At 40.0% G+C, this 20,001-nt stretch overlaps 1 protein-coding gene across 14 annotated transcripts in view; it reads right to left on the bottom strand.

Annotated features, from left to right (window-relative positions):
* Positions 1-20,001, bottom strand: part of szt2 (SZT2 subunit of KICSTOR complex) — a 145,476-nt gene that overhangs the window by 112,188 nt on the left and 13,287 nt on the right. For all 14 annotated transcript variants that reach the window (XM_046049705.1, XM_046049706.1, XM_046049700.1 and 11 more), the window contains 13 exons: positions 19,356-19,526; positions 18,462-18,584; positions 17,894-18,044; positions 10,394-10,500; positions 8,022-8,232; positions 7,230-7,400; positions 6,901-7,132; positions 6,663-6,792; positions 3,972-4,117; positions 3,576-3,728; positions 2,912-3,026; positions 1,122-1,327; positions 602-838 (listed from right to left, as the gene is read on the bottom strand). In XM_046049705.1, the coding sequence (XP_045905661.1) occupies positions 602-838; positions 1,122-1,327; positions 2,912-3,026; positions 3,576-3,728; positions 3,972-4,117; positions 6,663-6,792; positions 6,901-7,132; positions 7,230-7,400; positions 8,022-8,232; positions 10,394-10,500; positions 17,894-18,044; positions 18,462-18,584; positions 19,356-19,526 (2,153 nt within the window). The remainder of the gene's footprint in view (positions 1-601; positions 839-1,121; positions 1,328-2,911; positions 3,027-3,575; positions 3,729-3,971; positions 4,118-6,662; positions 6,793-6,900; positions 7,133-7,229; positions 7,401-8,021; positions 8,233-10,393; positions 10,501-17,893; positions 18,045-18,461; positions 18,585-19,355; positions 19,527-20,001) is intronic.

Genomic DNA, 20,001 nt, shown 5'->3' with positions numbered 1-20,001 from the left:
TAGGTGATAGGAGAAGAGCACAGGAAGTGCGTGTTAGATGTTAGGAGTTAGAGGTGTTATAAGAGGAAGTGTTCTCAGAAGAGTTTTCAAGAGCTTCTTGAAGTTAGAGAGGGACGCCCCTGCTCTGTAAATAACACTGACAGAGTATACCAATCAATTACTGTCAGGTGTAGTGTCTCAAATACTTGTGCAATATAATGTAAATGTATGGTGCGGACTGTATGATGTATGGGAGTGTGAAGTCCATGTGTGTTACTGTTGTTACTGCAGCCTTATGCAGCACTGATGCCCAAGACAAATTTCCCTTGTGGGGATATTAAAGTTGATGTTATCTTATTTTAACCACTCACACAGTCAATTCAGCACAACTGGTAAACATGGAGGAGGTTCCCACAGACTATTTAAGAATTTACAGCATTTGTAAGTTATTATAAGCATCCTAAATGAAAAAAAGAGAGAGAACACCACCGTACATCTATCTTTTGTGTTCATTTAATAATTCTTTAGAAAGATTAAGAAAATGCATTGTTTCTGACATTGATCTGAAAACTTAAAATACCAAAAATAACATTTCAAAGAAGGTGCTAGTGTGTGAACTCACTCAGAGAGCATGGACAGGATGTGAGTGACGGCCTGCATGGCCACAGTCGGCCCTTGGCTGCTCTGCACGGCCCACACCCAGCGCTGGTGGAGGAAGTAACGGGACAGGGAGGCCAGGGTGGAGGAGGCTGTGCGGTTGGCTGCCATGTTGAGGGGGATGGCACTGTTGGAGGGCTGAGGAAAATTCTCCATGTTGAAAATGAAGGGGGTTCTGAAGTCCAGCGGCAGCTTCTCATACCTGCAAAGCATCTGCGATTAATTTCATTAAAATGTGTCCAGCAGTCAGCCTCCTTCCTCACAGAGGACACACTGCGGGAGCTTTTTTGATATCTTTACACATCACAGTCAGACACACTTGAAGGCACAGCCAAGTGTAACCAATTAGGATCAGTGCGGAGAAATTAAATAGACAATTTATACATTGCCAAACTACTTCAGGCTTATTGTGACTTTATGAAAGCCTGGCTTTTTATTCGGTTCCATGTTGTGCAGTCATGATGGCCTGCTATGTCTGTACTGACCTTATGAGCAGCTTCTCCAGAGGCTTATTGAGCACAACCACACAGGGTCTGTCTGACAGTGAAGGTTTGGGAGCAGGGATGGAGGGAGATTTGGATGGTGATGGATTGCCTACAATCTTCCTCTTGGTCTTGGGGGTGGCCTCTTTGTTCTGAACACGGTGAGGGAAGCGAAGTTTGAGGATCTGCTCTCGCAGCTCATCCACAATCTGATGAGAAACACAAATGTTATGACGGGTTAACACAGAGAGAGACCCTTTTAAGATTTCACTGAAACTGTACAGAGGTGGCCAGCGCCTGGCTGTGCTGACCACTGTCACCATGTTTTGATTGATCAATATGTGACCCTCCCACTGTTTGGAGGTTGTACTGCCAACCTCAGCAGGCAATTGGGAGGGTCGTCAGCCGATTGCGCTCACCTGGGCCCATGGGCTATAAAATCTGGCACATGTATTCAGTACGGTCTCTCCCTTCTTGCAGGTTACATCCATGCTGTGGCATCTTCTTTGCACTTAGTTTAATAAATTTACTTGTTTTAACGGAGTACCATGCGTGGGCTCCATCTTTGTCACATTACCTGAGCCAGTTTGTGACAACGTACCAGCAGGTTTAGAGAAAGTGAATGCCAAATGTTGATGGTAGGTGATAAAGGTTAAGCTTGTTTAGATTTGCCAAGGTTCAAACTGCTGTATTTGTAACATCAATCAGCAGTGCTTTAACATGAAGTTGATGACCAAGCAATAGATTTTCAAAATGCTTCATTTGTCATTATTTTTTTGTCATGTTACTGAGCAGAGATGAAGCAAATGTCCCAGCAAAACAAACAACCAACACAGAAGCTGAAAAAGGACTGTGCATACTGGATGTTTCAAACCAAGTGGTGCTTCATCAGGCCAAAGATATGACATCATTATACCAGTTATACTGTTACTGACCAGTGTTTTATTGTTTACTCAAGAATGGAATCAAATGTTATTATACAGAAATTATATATAGCACAGATACAATTCAAATACAAAGTTCATAACTTGGCTTCTTTTGGAAAGCCATTCACCTCAGTACAAACTAAAAAAAGAAAAAAAAGGTTAAAAGATGTGCTGTACAGAACCAAGAGCTACCAAACCATCACACCAGTTTTTACCTCTTTAGATTGGCTGTTTGTTTTAGGATTGATTTTAAGACTGATTACTTTTAAGGCTCTCCATGACTTGGCTCTGGATTACATTTTGGATCCTTTAACTCCTTACCAGCATTTGTATAGCTGAGATCTTCAGGCAGGGGTCTCCTGCCTCTCCCTGAGTCGAGCCTGAAAATGAAAGGGCCCTGAGGCTTTGCAACGCCCTGGCTGAGTAAATTAGTCTGTCTGAGTCAGTGTCTTTTTTTAAGACTCTTCTAAAACGTACTTTTATAGGAAGCATATCCTGATTTTATCAGAGCCACCTGTTCATTTTAATGTTGTACTTTCTTGTTTTATCTCTTCATCCTGCCTTCTTACTATTTCTTAGATGTAAATATAAAATAATAAAAATTATTATTATTTACAGTACATTATACCTGATGGTGAGTGTCAAGGTTCATTCTCAGAAACAGTAGTTTGACAAGTCGGGGTCTTCATCGGCAAAGTGCTTACAGCCTGTAGTAATATTCTATTAACACAGTATAATGCAATCCAATACATCAGCACCACAAACTAAAACATAACCCTGAGCAGGGTCTGCTGCAGAGACACTGGTTTGGACTGTTTAAATGTCCCTGACACTGTATGGAGCCCATATATGTAGGAGTCTCAGTACCTTGTTTCTGACATGGGCTGGTGTACCAATAGGGAAGCCCAAGCGCAGCACCATGCAGGGCGTCTTGGAGATGAGACGGACCAAGTAGAAGGAGGTAGGAGGCTGGTCAGACGAACTGTGGAGACACAATTCATTTAAGCGTACTCTTCTTTTCTAGGAACTTAAATCTTCAATAACATGGATTACGCATTTAAATGAGCAAAATTGCCCTCACCTTTGGCAGTGTTGCCCAACCTTTTTGGTTTCTGGCCCCTTTATATACCTGCAACATCCTGGCCTTAACCTTACTGTGATATGGTGTGAGTTGTGAGCACTTCCACAAGAGACATTTTATTGTATTTAAAGGATATTTTAAAAGCCTATGGCAATGAAAGTCTCTAGTATTAATAAAAAAGGAAACTTTAAAATAAAGTCTAAAATAAATATACCACTTTTTCTTTCTTATCCATAAAAATAGTTGCTTTACCCCCTCAGATTTATCCTGGGATTCCTTGGGGGGACAACAAATAGTTGTGTGGGAAACCTTTTATACTGATGACCATGATCATTAGTTAGCAACATAATCTTAGTGTCAGTATATAAAAGAAACAAACATTCTTCTAGTTGTTGGTCTTGTGTGGCATTTCCACCTGCAAGTCAAAGACAGTTATCAGCGCTGTCTCACCTGTATATGAGTTTAACATACGAGTAGCCCTCCACCAGCACGAAGCTGCTCCAGTCCCTCAGCAGCGATGTGAGAGCAGAGTGGGAGATACGACACTGAATGGTGCTATAACGTCCGTTGTTCCCAGCTGTGTGCAGGTGTTTGGGGACAGGCCTGGAGGGAGAAAATTATTAATATCACAAAGCACTGACAGAACATGAAAAATTGAGCCAAACAAATATGGCAGATTACAAGGCTAAACACTACGTAAAATATGGACCTATAGCCGCAGCTGCCTTCTTTTCAAATCTTTTTCAGATATCCCTCTCACGTCTAGCTGCTATCAGTGAAGCCATTACCTGTGGTCCAGGCTGGTCAAATCACATTGAAATAGCATATATTATATACATTTCTCACATGTCATGTTCAAGCACGATTGCAATGCGATGCATGTGCAGCCATCTCTGCCAGAAGTTGGTGTCCATGGAGAGGATGGGCTTCCAGTAGGAGGCAAACTGGGACTGAGAAGAGTCTTTGGATCCACTGTGCTGCAACGACAGGACCTGGAAAAAGAGATCATTCAGTTAAAGGAGGTGCGCAAACAGAACCCAGGCAGAGAGGATAAATGGTTGTTGGATCCAACTTCATCACCGTTGACTGAGAAAGGTGGACAAGCAGAGTGGAATACGCAGTGACCATCGTTCATTTTATTACTAGCTTTTTGGTGTTTAAAGGATAAACCTTGTTATTCTTTCTGACTGTCAACAAATCCCATGCCAACCCAAAGCTTTTAGCCTGGATTTAAAGGTATTCAAAGTTAGTGCATGTCTAATAACTTCTGTGGCTTCTCCACGTTTAGTTTGGTCACTCTGGAAACAGTTAGCTGATGACCTGAGAGGCACAGAGTGTTCACATGGTAAAAGAGAATCATTTTGGTCCTAAGCCATTGAGAGATGTATAAACAAGTAGCAGTACATAAAACTCTATTCTCTGATACACTGACAGCCAGTGTAGAGATCTGACAACTGATGTGATGTGTGTCTAGCAGCAGCACCGGCGGTACAAAGAATTACAGCAATTTAACCTGCTGGAAATGAAAGCATGGATAAGTTTCCCCAGATCTTGGCTGGACATGAATCCTTGCTATGTTTTCAAGATGATAGACTTTGTAATTGTCAATAGTGAATTAGAAGTTTTATTTATCTCCATTTGCATTCAGCTTTACAGCATTACCCTTTTTCCTTCCTTTCTTTCCTTTTTTCATCACAGAAGTTGGCATACGATTATGGTGGCCTGTAGATAGTTAACAATAAAACACGAGAGGAACAACTCAGTGTGGCAGAGAGGTACTCAAAGGATGTGTATTCTCCAAGTGCTTGCACAAGGAAGCACCACTGAATAAGGCTGCAATTCCTCCTGCTTTTGTTTCACCTATAAAAAGAATTTAGAAGGGGCTGGTTCAGTAAGAACAGCCACACTGCCATTTCAATCTTAACAGGTTTCTGGTAAAACACAAAATTAGGTTTAAGGTTGTTAATTCAAAATCATTTGTTTGGTAGAGACCTAACAAATCTGCTGAAAGTGTTTGTGCAGCAAAAAGCGTAAAAACCTAGAAAACACTAAAGTTGGCAGGTGGATCACAAAAAACACCCCCATATTGACTTCAAGGCAGTGCTGTAACAATCAAGTTTACGTTTTAATAATTATCCTGAAAACAGCTTGGCAGAGAGACAAAATTCTTTCACAATTTTAATCTCTCAGCTCATCTGCACCTGGCTTCTGCTCTAAAAATGTCAAATTTCACAATGTGTTTCACAATTTTCTCAAAATCCCATTTTTGACATCTCCTCAGAAACCACTGGGCCGTTCCAAATACTCAAGCCAGACAATTTTTTATCTAAATAACAACAAATGTCATGTCATAAGGTCATAACTGCTGCTAAATGCTGTTAGCTAGTTATGGGAACCGGGCTCAGCAGCCCCCCACCACGGCCGGACCGGGACTGAACACAGCCTCCAAGACTGACGGAGGCCAGTTTGACGACAAGGAGGCCCATACCGAGGGGATTTGTTGCCACTCTGACCAGGACTCTGATTCTGGGGATGACGATGACATGGCAGGTTCAGGAGAGGCGTGAAATGGGAGATGTAGCGACGCCGTGTAGAACCAGAATATTTTATATTTATAATATCTGTGAATTAACGTTGTTGCTTATTTTCACCACACCAGAGCCTGTGATTGTTGGAACTGTGACGGTTTGGGTGAGCTTTGGTTTTGGATGAAGTGTGTTTCATGATGAGTTAACAAGAATTCAGAAGGTGTACGGCACGTTGTTTTTTTCTGTTTGATAAGAAGAAAGAGGAATTTTTCCTTTCTTGGCATTTTTATTTTGTTTGTTTATTAGATTAAAAAAACTGGGGGCACTTGTGTAACGTAGTGAAATCGCTACTCGCACTAAGCTCCCAGCTCCCAGCTGAAGAGATGGGGGAGGCCTCAGCTGTACTATCAGACTGTCACCTCTGTGACAGTGGTATTACGACAGGGCAGGGCTAGCTGGTTAGCATGCTAACTTAAGCAGATATGTCTGCAACAGAGCTATTACTTCTTCACATTCTGTTCATCATGTTAGTTAATTTTTTATGTTTTAAACTAACATTCTGGCCAAATCTTACACGCTGTACCTTTAAACCATTTTTGACTAGACTACACCTCACTGGTTTTTACTACAGCTATGAGAAACAAGCATCCAGACATTCAAAATCTGCCTTGAACCGATCACTGCTACACTATTTATTCATTCATCAATGTAGTTGATCCTCTTCAGACTTAGGGTTTTGCAGAGCCATGTATTCAGTGATAAAAGTCTGCTGAACCAGTTGATCCCTCTGTTGGCGACAAAGAATATAAGCAACCTCTGCAATTAAGGTGTCAACGTCTTGAACCTTTTTACTGTTGCCCATCCTTCCTTCCTTGTAAACCGGTCATGCCCTCTGTTCAAATGGTCTAAAAATCAATTAATATATTTCTTAAGTCATAAACCAAACTAAAGCAAACGCATAGCACAGATTTAGTTAACGTTACACTGGAGTGGTGTTGGACCACAGTACCGGAGTAGTGGAGCCGGGAGGGATGTAGAACAGAGGAACTCCGTTTTTGGTGCTCTCAGGAATCATGTAGTTCTCAGGAATGGAATTAAATGACTGGAGGTGCACCAACATCTGATCAGTCTGGTTGATGCTGGAAGGACAAACAGCACATGTACGGTAGGTAAGTAACAGCAATCTCGATCAGATGTATCATCATTATTTTACACTCTAACTCATGGTGGAATCGTGCATTGTGTACCTCTGTAGTGTGTTCCAGAAGCGTCGGATGACGGAGGTACGGTACGGACTGGTGATGGGTTTCCTCTGGGTGCAGCTAATGTCATGCAGGATGTCATAGCTTCCTTCCATGGTCACCTCCACCCTGGTGGTTCTCTTGGTGGGGTCCAAAGGCCAGGAGGCGGCTGCCAGGTACTCGATATGCATGTTGTGTTTCCATAAAAGCACCAGCTTCACCTCCAGCTGAGTCCCACCTTAAGAAACCAGGGGTGTCATTCTCAGCCAGAATAAACCCTGCACCACCTTGTTGAGCCATTTCCTCTAGGACTTTTGAAAAGACAAAACGTTTACCTTTAGTGAGGCTGATCTCTCTGATTGTGTAGCCCTCTCTCAGTCGCACAGACACCACGCTGATTAAATGGGCATGGACTTCCTTCTCTGTGTGCTTCTTCCTCCTCATGACCAGGGCGGGGTTACCGCTGGCTGACACCAGGTGCTCATTGAACAGTTTGTGCTGGGAAACTATAACACAGTGAAGTAGTGAGTATGTACGCATATTTATTTTCATCATCATCAATACCAATAAACCTGCATTGTATCTTAGAAAACAATGTCAATGGAGTTCACAAGAAAAATAACAAAAATGACATAAAACATAAATCTAATTTGACGATAACTTTGTCCTAAACGTATGTTTTAGAAATGCATTTAAATAACTATAAATTCCTCTATTCAGTTCATTAAACCTAGCTAGGTCATATTCACAGATTTTGAAAAACAAAACACACAACTTGATGGTAATTAAGGGTATTATTTGAAAATGATACATATATATTTTGCTTTATAATAAATTGTATTCATTTGGGTTGTACTTTTTTCCTACTGCATTTTAGTGGGACACAGAACGCAACATTGTGTTGTGTTTGTTTACCTAAAGACATTTTACATTTCAAATTAGCTTTACAATGAAATAAGCTCATTAGTAAAACCTTTTCTGAAGAATACCCTTACAGCAACAAAAACAATTGTCATATTTTTTATAGCACATTGAACTAATTTTTAATCAAGGGGGCCTATCATCCCACAGGGCAAGTTCAGATGTAGACACAGTACTACAAACAGACTTATAGTACACTGTCTCACCACAGAAGTACTCTGAGTTCATAGACTCCGGGGTCTTAAGAAAGGAGTAGGTTAAGAAGGCCTTGTGGTACACATTCATCTCCTGGTTGTTCACGTCCACTTCAGGACAGCTGGGCAGGTATGAACCAAATGTAGCTAATGAGATGAACTTCATCAGCTCTACATTGGGGATGTAGCCAAAGCTGCAGTCGTAGGAGTACGCACCACCAACCTGGAAGGGGATACACATATTTCAAAGAAGAGCAGTCAGTATGATGTCGCCGTCATTCTACGGAGTCATGGTTGTCACAGAATCCCTCTCACATTACATTTCTTTGAGTGGAGTTCTTGAGTAGATTGAGATACACATAAGCATCCTCGTTGCGATCCTATCCTGATTTTAATCATATTCAGGATATAACGTTTTCATGGAACATGGAGCATAGAATAACCTGGTTATTCATACCCCATGACTCCTTTCTGTATCGTCCAAGTTGAAAAAGCAGTTGAGGACAAACTCACTGCCATGATTAAAACTGGAATATTGGTGTGCAAGTACTCCTTTAAAATAATTCCAAAGATGACTGACAGTAAAAAGATAAAGAACAAATACAAATACAGAATGCACATATACACATGAAAAAGTGTTTGCCCCCTTCCTGATTGCATGTTTGTCACACCCAAATGTTTCAGATCAAACAAATTGAAATATTAGACAATGATAACACAAAATGCAGTTTTTAAATGAAAGTTTTTATTATTAAAGGAAAAAAATCCAAACCTACATGGCTCTGCGTGAAAAAGTGATTGTCCCCTAAACCTAATAACTGGTTGGGCCACCTTAGCAGCAACAACTGCAATCAAGGGTTTGCGATAACTGACAATGAGTCTTTTACAGCGCTGTGGAGGAATTTTGGCCCACTTATCTTGGCAGAATTCTTGTAATTCAGCCACATGGAGGGTTTTCAAGCCTGAACCGCTTTTTTAAGACCATGCCACAACAGTCGGATTCAGGTCAGGACTTTGACTAGGCTGCTCTAAAGTCTTCATTTTGTTTTTCTTAAGCCATTCAGAGGTGGACTTGCTGGTGTGTTTTGGAGCAATGTCCTGCTGCAGAACCCAAGTGCGCTTCAGCTTGATGGCATGAACAGATGCCTGGACATTCTCTTTCAGGATTTTTGGTGGACAGCAGTATTCATGTTTCCATTTACCACAGCAAATCTTCCAAGTCCTGAAGCAGCAAAACATCCCCAGACCATCACACTACACTTCCTTTTCTGAAATGCTGTGTTACTTTCATGCCGGATGTAATGGAACACACACCTCCCAAAAAGTTCAGCTTTTGTCTTGTCAGTCCACAGAGTATTTTCCCAAAAGTCTTAGGGATCATCAAGATGTTTTCTGGCAAAACTGAGACGAGCATTTATGTTTTCATTTTGGAACTCTGCCTCTTTCTTATGGCGGAGTCATGAACACTGACCTTAACTGAGGCACGTGAAGCCTGCAGTTCTTCAGATGTTGTTGTGGGGGGTTTTGTGACCTCTTGGATGACTCTTGGGGTAATTTTACTTGGCCGGCCACTCCTGAGAAGGTTCACCACTGTTCCATGTTTTCGCCATTTGTGGATAATGGCCCTAACTGTGGTTCGCTGGAGTCCCAAAGCTTTAATGCAAATGTAAATGTAAATGCTCCGTACTTGTATAGCGCCTTTCTAGTCTTTTTGACCACTCAAAGCGCTTTTACAGTACATCTGCATTCACCAGTCATACACATTCATACACTGAGCCTAAGTGCTCAAACGGAAACTAACTGGCGGAACAGCCGCCAGGGGCAAATCGGGGTTCAGTATCTTGCCCAAGGACACTTCGACACGCAACCAGGGGGAGCCAGGGATTGAACCGCCGACCTTCCGATTAACGGCCAACCCGCTCTACCTCCTGAGCCACAGCCGCCCCACCGTCTTAGAAATGGCTTTATAATCTTTTCCAGACTGATAAATCTCAATTACTCTGTTTCTCATTTGTTCCTGAATTTCTTTGGATTGCAGCATGATGTCTAGCTTTTGAGGATCTTTTGGTGTATTTCACTTTGTCAGGCAGGTCCTATTTAAGGGATCTCTTGATTGAGAACAGGGGCAGAAAACAGGCCTGGGTGTTCCAAAGATGTGATAAACCACAGTTGATTTATTTTTTAAAAGGTGGGGCACAATCACTTTTTCACATGTAGGTTTGGTTTTTTTCCTTTAATAATAAAAATCTTCAGTTAAAAACTGCATTTTGTGTTTACTTGTGTTATCTTTTTCTAATATATCAATTTGTTTGATGATCTGAAAAGGAAGTATATGAGTAACAAACAGGTCAGAGGTGCAAACATCAAGATGTTATGGTCTTTACCTGCACAAAGGAGCAGGCAATGGTTCCACTCCTGAGCTGGTTCAGCAGTGTTTCACACACAGCTACATCCGGAACACTAGTCACTCCATCTGTGATTATAATGATACCTGGAACACACACAAGTTAAATGACTAAAACCTCTTCTAATTATGAAATGTGATAAAGTCACATGATGTACTTCTGACTTTACACGGTGAATAGTCAGGATGGTGGAGGTATGAAAGTCAGCAGGGTTTCAACTTCTCTCTCACTTCTCTATTTATATCCTTCACACAACTACTTCTGTCACTCTTCCTGTGCACAACCGAGTGCAACAGCATGAATGTCTTCAAAGAGAGACTGCTTGAAAGTGTGCACTGTTATCTCCATTTGCGTGATATATCACATCAAGACTACAAAGACATGCAAAAGACAGAAGAAGGCTATGATGGCCATTCAGAACAGGTATAATCACACTGGAAGTGGTTGGATAATATTTTATTTTATTTAAGCATACTGAGGCCTACATTTCTGGCCTACCACAGTCAACAATGTCTACACAGGCAAAACACTATGGAAAGTGGAGACAGACTGACATCTTCATGCACACATATCAAAGATGCCAACCTGTTAAAGCAAACCCATGACCATATTTTTGCAATATCATAGTAAGTAGATTGATCCAAAACCTTTAAAGTTGGCTAAAGTCGTAAAAATCATTCAGATTTCTTGGCAATGTTTAACTCATTAATACAATATCAACTGTACAAACATACTCTTGCAATACTTAGCTTACGATATAGTTAATCATGATATTTAGCTTGCTAAATTATCCAGACACAGTTTAAGAGACACTGTGTTGACACTGCTTGAGGATTATTTACATCATAGCAATAGGTTACTATCCAAAAACATATGTCTGACATAGCTACAATATTGTGTGGGGTACCTCAAGGTTCTATTCTTGCTATATTTAATTTTCATTCATTGTCTTCCAAATGGGTGGTGCAGTGGTTAGCACTGTCGCCTCACAGCAAGAAGGTCGTGGGTTCAAACGTGAGTAGGAGTGGTTGTTTGTCTATGTGTGGCCCTGTGATGGACTGGCGACCTGTCCAGGGTGTACCCCGCCTTTCAGCCGATGTCAGCTGGGATTGGCTCTAGCCCCCTGCGACCCTGTACGCAGGATAAGCGTTTGACGATGGATGGATGTCTTCCAAATGCCTCTGACACAATATTGCCGATAGTTTTTGTTTAAAATGAATAACTAAGCTGTCACATAATGTCGAGCACTCTAATGTCATTCAAAGGTTGCAGAGAAGTTGATTATTCTTGGTTACAAGTATTGATCAGCAGGCCATTGAGTAAGTCTACTTTACATACTTGCTAGGGGAATTCATTGATTATGTATGGGTTATAAAGCAAAAATTGGTGGAGTTGCTGATCTCTCCCTTTAATAGCTAAAGATGTCGATATCGGAGACTTGCCAGACTAGACAAGAACTTTTCACCACTGATGGACAAGATGTTTTTTTCAACTAACGAAACAACAACCATCTAAAGACAATAGAATGACTCTTTGGATCAATTTAGCTGCAAAGCAAGTCAAAGAAGAGGTCAATATCCTCTTCTCCTCTCTTTCTTTCTGGGTCACACAGAGGCAAACATTTTATACTGTATTGTATGAGCAAAACTGTGTTGTTTAACACTTACTAGCAATGATTTGATAGCTGAAGTAGTAAGGGAACTGGTTGAATGATCTGCTGAAATAGTTGGTTAAATCAAGTTTCCCTGAATGTTTTATAATCTCTATGCTATTTTTTTTGTTATGTTTCATCTTGTTTATATGTCTGTGGCCAGTGATGTTTCACATTATGTGAAAATCGACTACAGTCAGTAAGACACATGATCAGGTTTGATTTGTTGACAAAAAGAGCTTCATCGACAAGAAGCTCAAGGTCTTTGAGTTAGTTTATCTTGGTGTTCTAGATGTCTCTTTTTACCTCACCAAAGGTATGGGCACAATTTGACCTTTATCTAAGCAAGCCTTTGAGTGACTCAGTATTAAACCGAAGATTTCTTCTGACTTTTTATTATTTTATTTTGTACCACTAAGCCATGGGATTTTCATAGCATGCAATTTGTTCTATTTTTTTCATCTGGCCAACAGAATTATTCTAGCCAAGCTGAAGACGTTAGTGCAGCCCAGTGGTTCTTAACCTGGGGTTCGGGACCCCCCTGGTCCCATAGGAATTGTGAGAATGCTACTATAGACACAAAAATAGAGAAAAAAAAACAACTTAGAAATAACTAGACGGACTTGTTGAATAATTCCTTTGTTTACTTTGTCGGTTTGCTGTATTTTATCTAAAACTTTATTATGATACCCTAGAGGTGCTGTATTACTCAGTGTATGTAGTGCAGCCATTGGGAGAATGACTGTGGTCTCACTGGGTAAAGGTGTTGACCACTAATGTTATTCTTTCGATGTAAAGTTTGACTACTAAGTGTTTAAGTTGACTAGTATTTTATTCTTAAGACTTAAAGGATTATATTCTGTGTGTTATTCATGAACCTGTGCCCTTTCAATGTGTCTACATGAGCAGAGCAGCCCTATGCAAAACCTAGCCTACCGTAGCATACACAATAGCAGTAGGTACCTGCTACAAGTCACGTACGCCAAGACACATTGTGAATGATGTCAACTGGTACTGTAAGAAACTAAGCTTTGTATGAGACACGGCATACTCATGTTTGACATACTCTTGTTTGATATGTTGAATCATGTTTTACATTTATCAGTTATGTTATTCCTTATTAATTCTAAATAAATAAAAATACGGTGAGACTGAAGTTGAAACATATTGGTGAATTTCTAGTCCAGTAATGTTAAAATATAAAGAAGGATAAATTATAACAACAATTATGATGAATAACAGCAAAAACGTAATTTTGACAGGAAGGGTTAAAGAAAGGGTTAAATTGGTAAAACAGTACATGAAAACATCCAGTAGATGGCAGCAGAGGATAAGAAATTCTGCCGGGATGTTACTCTGGTTTACCTTTATTGGAATAAACTCTTTTGCACTGACTCTTGACCGTCTCCAGTGAAGTTTTTGACCACGCAGTTTTTGACTGAAGAAGAAAGCCAATACAGTAATATTTACTGAGTTTAATAAGTTGGTTAGGGTAGGGACCAGGCCTTCCACTGGCCCGGCCTGTCCTTATTTCCAACCCAACAGACTATATTGGGAATGGAATCACTTTGGGTGGACACTGTTTGATCCAGTAGGAGGCGGTAATACCAACCACTATAAAACACCAACGAAGAATAAGAATTAAATATAGCCGCGAGCAGCAATGATTGGGATCCAAGGCAGTCGCGAAAAACGCAACATATGAAATTCAGAAGAGAAGAACAGACGCAGACGACTTCAGAGATTAAAGTGATGAAAGAATTTGGATAATTGTGGAAACGCATTCTGGATTTTTAAAGCATCGCCTTGAGATCAGAGAGCGTCATTATATGTACCTGACTACTGGGTGAAATGTTCGAACCACCTGCAATATTTTGGGTTTCGAAGATTTAAAGTTTAAGCTGCACAAACTCTTTTTAGCAGAGAAAATGAGAAGAAACTGCTAGGGATCCAAATAAAAAAAGAGACCTTAGACTCACTATGATCTGAACACCCCCACTGTCAGCACGTCTGACTGGCTCACCTGGGGATTAGAACCCTGCACCTGCAGAGCTGCAGAGTAGGTGACTTACTGACTGAGCTACAGGTGAGAGGTTTCCACACACCTTCTCACAACTTGAGGTAGTGATGTCACATGTGCCAGACCCCGATAGTTTTGTCAGTTTAACTTAAAACGCTTACATCTGTCAATATGTTGGTGAGAAAATTCTGAAAAAAATCATGCATCATTCTGCCAGTTATGGGTGTGTTGTGAATTATTTTGGTGGCATTTGATCCAAAATTGAGTTAAAAACAAAAAGTTGTGCATACTGTACAAGTTACATCTGAAAACACTTGATATCGGCCATCTGGAAAACGACTGTTGAGTTTGGTAGAGTTTGAATAAAGACTTGTGGAGATATAGATGTTAATTGAATTAGTATATTCTGATAAATATAGTGACTGACTTCTGAATTGACCATAGGTTGCAGTGAGGCAAATGTCACATTTCAGTGGATGTGCTGAAAAAATTTCAGCTCTCTAGGACGTATGGATGATTATCTTAGACTTTTTTGAAGTTAGAAATGAGAAATGTCTAGAAATGTACATTTCTTGTAATAAGCCACGCCCACTTTGTGCAATCATTACCAATTATTATACATCAACTGAGTAGTGACCCGAGATCGTACAAACCGAGTTTCATACGAATCCATCCAGCGAATTACGAGGTATAAACCTTTTGCAAGTGTAGCGCCACCTAGTGGAAGAATATCCGAGGACTGCTCAGCGAAGCTCAGGACGAGCGTCTGTACAGATGTGTCGAGTTTGGTTACATTAGCTTAAGCCAATTTTGATTTACGGGCATTTATGTAAAGTTGTACATAAATACACAAAAGTAAAAATTTAAGAAAAAAAAAAAACGATTCACGCATCAAAATTCTTTTGATAACTTTTGATCAGCGACGTCCGTAGATGATCCTGCTAACGTTTCAGGTCGATTGGCGAAACCGTCTGGGACGAGTTCACAAAAATAGGTTTCAGAGAAAAGTAACAAAAAGTTACATAATTTGACATTTTTAGAGCAGAAGACAACTGGAGCAAAGATGCAGATAAATCCAGAGATTAAAATGATTAAAGAAGTTTGACTCTAAACAAAGCCGTTTGAGATAATTGCAAAAACGCAATGTTGATTGTTCTAGCACCACCATGAGGTCTATGAGGGCCATTTTTTTGCCTGAGTAGTGGGTGGAATTTTGGTGAGTTTTCATCCAGCAGTTATTGCTGCCCACTTTTAGCGTACAAAAAGAAGAAAAAAGAAGAATCAGAACAAAACCAATAGGGGAGCTGTTACATGGCGGGCCAGAACAAACCGTGTGAACTCATGTGCTCGCTTAGCTCAGTTGGTGCTGTGCGGGACTCCCGACTGGTAGGTTGTGAGATCGATTCCATCTTATTGTGGATATTTGTTTTCTCCTTTGTTAAACAAATTGAATAAAATGACACTTTTGCACATGCTCACATAAACCATGTGCTGTAGTGTGTGCGCGTTCCGCATTCATAAACCTATGGACACTTATATTCATTTCCCTGAGAAAATTCAGGGGAATCCAATCACACGTTTACTGACGGCTTTTTAAGAGGTGTGTCAAGCAGGCCAGAGACTCTTTTAAATTTCCTTCAGAACTCTTCAAAGTAAAAGCTCTTAATAAACTCAACATGAAGCATTGCTGCAAAAGATGCGCTTTTATCTTAGAGGCACAATCACTTAAGAGGAAGTGGTTATGTGAGTAACTGTTGCTGTCATGACTGAGATCTATTTCAGCACCAGCCTTTATCAATTTATTTATTTTAGATTTTTCTGCTATCAAAGCAATATGAGAATTAAAACGAATAAGATTTCCATCCACACCAGCGTTTTAGCTGTGTTTTGGAGTTGATCTCCGTCTACATTAACAACGCACATCTATTGCGTGCCAATGTAAACATGAAGCAGATGGTCTCTTCCTAGTTACAGAAGATTTGGTGAAAGAATAAATTAATACAGACGAGGAATTAGACCAGTTTTTTTTTTGCGCACACCAATAACGAGCTGAGACTGTTACTGAATGTGCAGAAAACACACTGGGAGTCGTCGCAAAGTAAACGGCGACAGGCACAGTACAAGTGCAGGCAGATAAGTCTTATTTGCACGGTACAGAATATTTTAATATAAATACCATGTCAAAAACCAGTCAGTGGCATCACGTTTCTGCTTTGCATGACCTATAACACCCAATCAGAGAGCCGAGCGTGAGCGGCTGCGTCATCATTTCTAAAGTCTTCCGTTTTGGTCCGTCTTCACTAAAACGCCCTCCTGAGATCTGAAACGCAACGGGGTCGGCAGCATTTCTAAACTTCTCCGTTTTAGGTTTTCGTTTATGCCGTTGTAGTCTGGACGGGAGGTGCAAACATAGTAAAAGATCTCTGTTTTAATTCGAAAACGCAGTAGTGTGGATGGGGCCAAGGTAGTTAAACCGCTACAATGACAAACTTTTGTGGAAGCATAACGTTGACTTTGATAGTGAAAAACAGTGAGATCTCTTTGTATTATTCAGGCATGTGATTGGCAAAGGGCAAAAAAGCAGGAAAATATACTGACTCTATTATAACATAGATGGTAAAGCAGGACCCATGACAATAACTTATTTGGTGGATGTGTTGCAGTTGGAATCAAAGACAAGTGTCTAATCCACTGCACCATCGCAACCTCTCAACAATAATTATTTTGTATTCATTTTTTACCAAACTTCAACAGCTAAATGTGCAACATGAAATAATTGAGTTTATAACTAAATAATATAAGTACTAACTTTCAAATTAGTTCAGTAGAAGTTAATAGATTATTTTTAATGAATAAGAGACAGCAGCAAAGGTTGTCGCCTGTGTAAGACCTGGTGGCTATTATAATATAACTGTTATACAAAGTTATATTATTCAGGAAACTGATCAAACACGAACGGACGAGAACGACCGCGACAGTTTCACGGGATCACGCCAGTTACACAGAAGCCATTGCCATGGTTACCTCGCAGAGCAAATCCTGTCACAACAATTCACAAGAAATTAATTTATAACGTGCCAAAACCTTTAACATAAAGACGACTTAAAAAGCAACCATTCATACAGAAAACTGCAGCCTATAGCCTACATGACTGATCAATCGACAACAACGTCAAAGTAAACAGACATAGCCTATACCGTTAACAAACAATAATCAAAACATATCCAATTTATCTGATCCTTATTGTCAACTCAGTGTTGGGCAAGTTACTCAGAAATAATAAGCATATTATTACCCACTATTTCCTCCTACTAGACAGTATACATCTTCATTCATGTTCTGTGATTTCATTACATTTTCATTTAGATACAGATCATCTACTTTGTGGAATCCAAACTTACATATTTTCAATCGTTTATCTTTGTTGACTTTTTTTCCCAATTGAACATTGCACTTTCACTAAACACTAAAAAGTGTTGACTGCGGGACATCTGGAATTAAAAAAAAGGTGTATATATTTTTTTTCCTCTCTTCTATTTCCTCTTTATTTTGTACTGGTAACCCTATCCTTTCTTCATTTCAATGTAATTCTGTTTATCTTGCCTCTTTAGGAGAGGTTTTTGTAAAGGCTTTTAGCTTTCTACCTCGTGTTTTTTCACATATGTGACTGACTTTTTTTTTTAATTAAGTGTGTTTTAACTTTTGTGCACAAAAAAATATTATGTGCAAACAAAGTAGAAATGCAGTAGCTGCCCAGTCAAAGGCCTGGTTGTTAGAGATTGGAGAGGGTATTTTGCCATTTGCCTACCTGCACTGGAGTTTGGGGGCAGCAGCTGAAGGGCCAGGATGCCCTGGCGTACCATGCTGACCAGACCCATATCAGCTGACACCATGGAAATAGCCTGCTTCCTGTGAGGCTGGTCATCCAGGAGGCCTGAATTTTGGACTGGCTCCACAGCCTAAATGGACATGAAAAATAAAGGTATTGGTTTACATCTTGACACTGAAGACTAACAAATACACAAGATTTGATGTCACAGCTTGGTGAGGTAACAAGTAAAACAAAACACATCAAAGGATAAGACAGGCATTGCTCTAAATGTTCTTAATATCAACCAATCTCATTACAAAAGCCAAACCAAAGTTGTGTTAGTCCATCTAAAAAGACTTTCTGCCTTCCCTACTCTCTCAGTGGCTCTCAGTCCCAAGCCTGCTTGTTCCTGCTGAAGACTGCAATCTTTAAAAACAGCTCACAGGGAAGGATTAATATGAAGTGTTTACATTACTTCTGATAAAAAATGTTATATTTTTGTTTTAAAGAGTTTTGTTGTTTTTTATTTTACAATACTATGTAAATACTGTTCATGAGCATTTGCCTGTTCGTGCTGCTGATGGAGGACTTGTGCGATGTTGCTCTCCACTGCTCTCAGCTGCTGATAGATGTGATGCAGGAACTCATTGAGGTCTGTTTTATCAAGCTGACAGCCCTGTACCAAAACCTGCAGGGGAAATAAAGGCTGTCAGAGGACTGCAGCTGTATGAATCACATGGGAACAAGTCAGGGCTCTATGCTTACACAAGTACAGACAAACATTTATAGTTGGGTTTTTTTGCATTAATGCAGCTCTTTGTTAACATTAAACATACACACATACGCTCATTTAACTAAAGAATTCTGAAATACAAGATGTCCTTGGGACGTAACAAATGGCAACATTCCTTTTTTTATGCTTCATTAATGCATTCTTTTCAAACAGCATAGAGGCGGCTTACAATTCGTTTTGGGGTTTGAAAGCCTTTTGTCCAATCTGAATCCAGTATTCAAACCACTAAATAAGATTTCAGCGATATTATTATTTCTATATATATGCATGCCAAATGCTCACTGTAAAGCTCTGCAAATACAACATATGTCAAGTCAGTATTAGGAAACAATCAGCATTTTCCACTTAAATTTAAAGCAAAATGAGTACTATCCTAAAAAAAGGTGACACCTCGAAGTTCAGTTCAAGTCCAGTTATAATGCTTATATTCCAATAAGGAAGCATGTTGTACAGCAGGCATCTAAGAACTAGATTACAGTAACTGTAATACTCTTTAAAGAGCAACTTAACAGCCCTTGAAAATCTTGATTTTGCGCCGCTTTCTAACTTCACGTTAAAGTCACTCTGGAATCCATTTTTGATCTTTCATTCCAAGGCCCCTGAGCCTTTCAGGACATTAGGATACTTTGTAAAACACCAGTAAACAAGGTAGGCTACTGTTATGACCTGATGGGAAGTGAGACCAATAATTGAAGAATATGCCAAGATGGTGATGAAGACTTTAGGCTTGAAAAGGTCATCAGTTCCAGGGACTTTAAATGGCTGAGCCAGACCGGCCAGACACCTCGACAAGGCATGAAAGACCTCGTCGAAGATCATCTCTCCTGTGCTGTCATCCTGCAGAACAGAAAACAAAACATACTGAGAATTCATTTCTGTTCTCAGTCAAAGATAGGCTGACACACAATATTTAACCCTGAACAATACTGCATTATCAAGGAAGATCTCATATAAGAAAGTAAAAAAGCCAGACAAACCCAGAGAAATCTGTCATTTTAATCAGTGTAACGTTTCATTTGGTTGCCTGTCAATGGCATCGTAAGCCGTTTGCACATGTGTCATTGCTGTGGTTGTCTGCTAGAAGGTGTCATACACTAGACTAGACTATTTATCCGGTATTAAGCCACCTTTTTAAGATACCCTTCATATGTTGGTTGTTTTTAACTATATATTTAAACCAGATTAAAAAAAGCTCAGAAAATGTCAGCGGTGTGTCAACTGTGTCCGCTGAACAGTGTCAAGGAAACACTGACTTTTAATGTGAAACTGCTTTATTCAGCTTTTTATATGAATGAATGAATGAATATCCAGC

The sequence above is a fragment of the Micropterus dolomieu genome, linkage group LG05 (genome assembly GCF_021292245.1).
Source record: "Micropterus dolomieu isolate WLL.071019.BEF.003 ecotype Adirondacks linkage group LG05, ASM2129224v1, whole genome shotgun sequence".
NCBI lineage: Eukaryota > Metazoa > Chordata > Actinopteri > Centrarchiformes > Centrarchidae > Micropterus > Micropterus dolomieu.
Note: the sequence above shows the minus strand (reverse complement) of the source record. Positions and strands in the feature narration are given on the sequence as shown.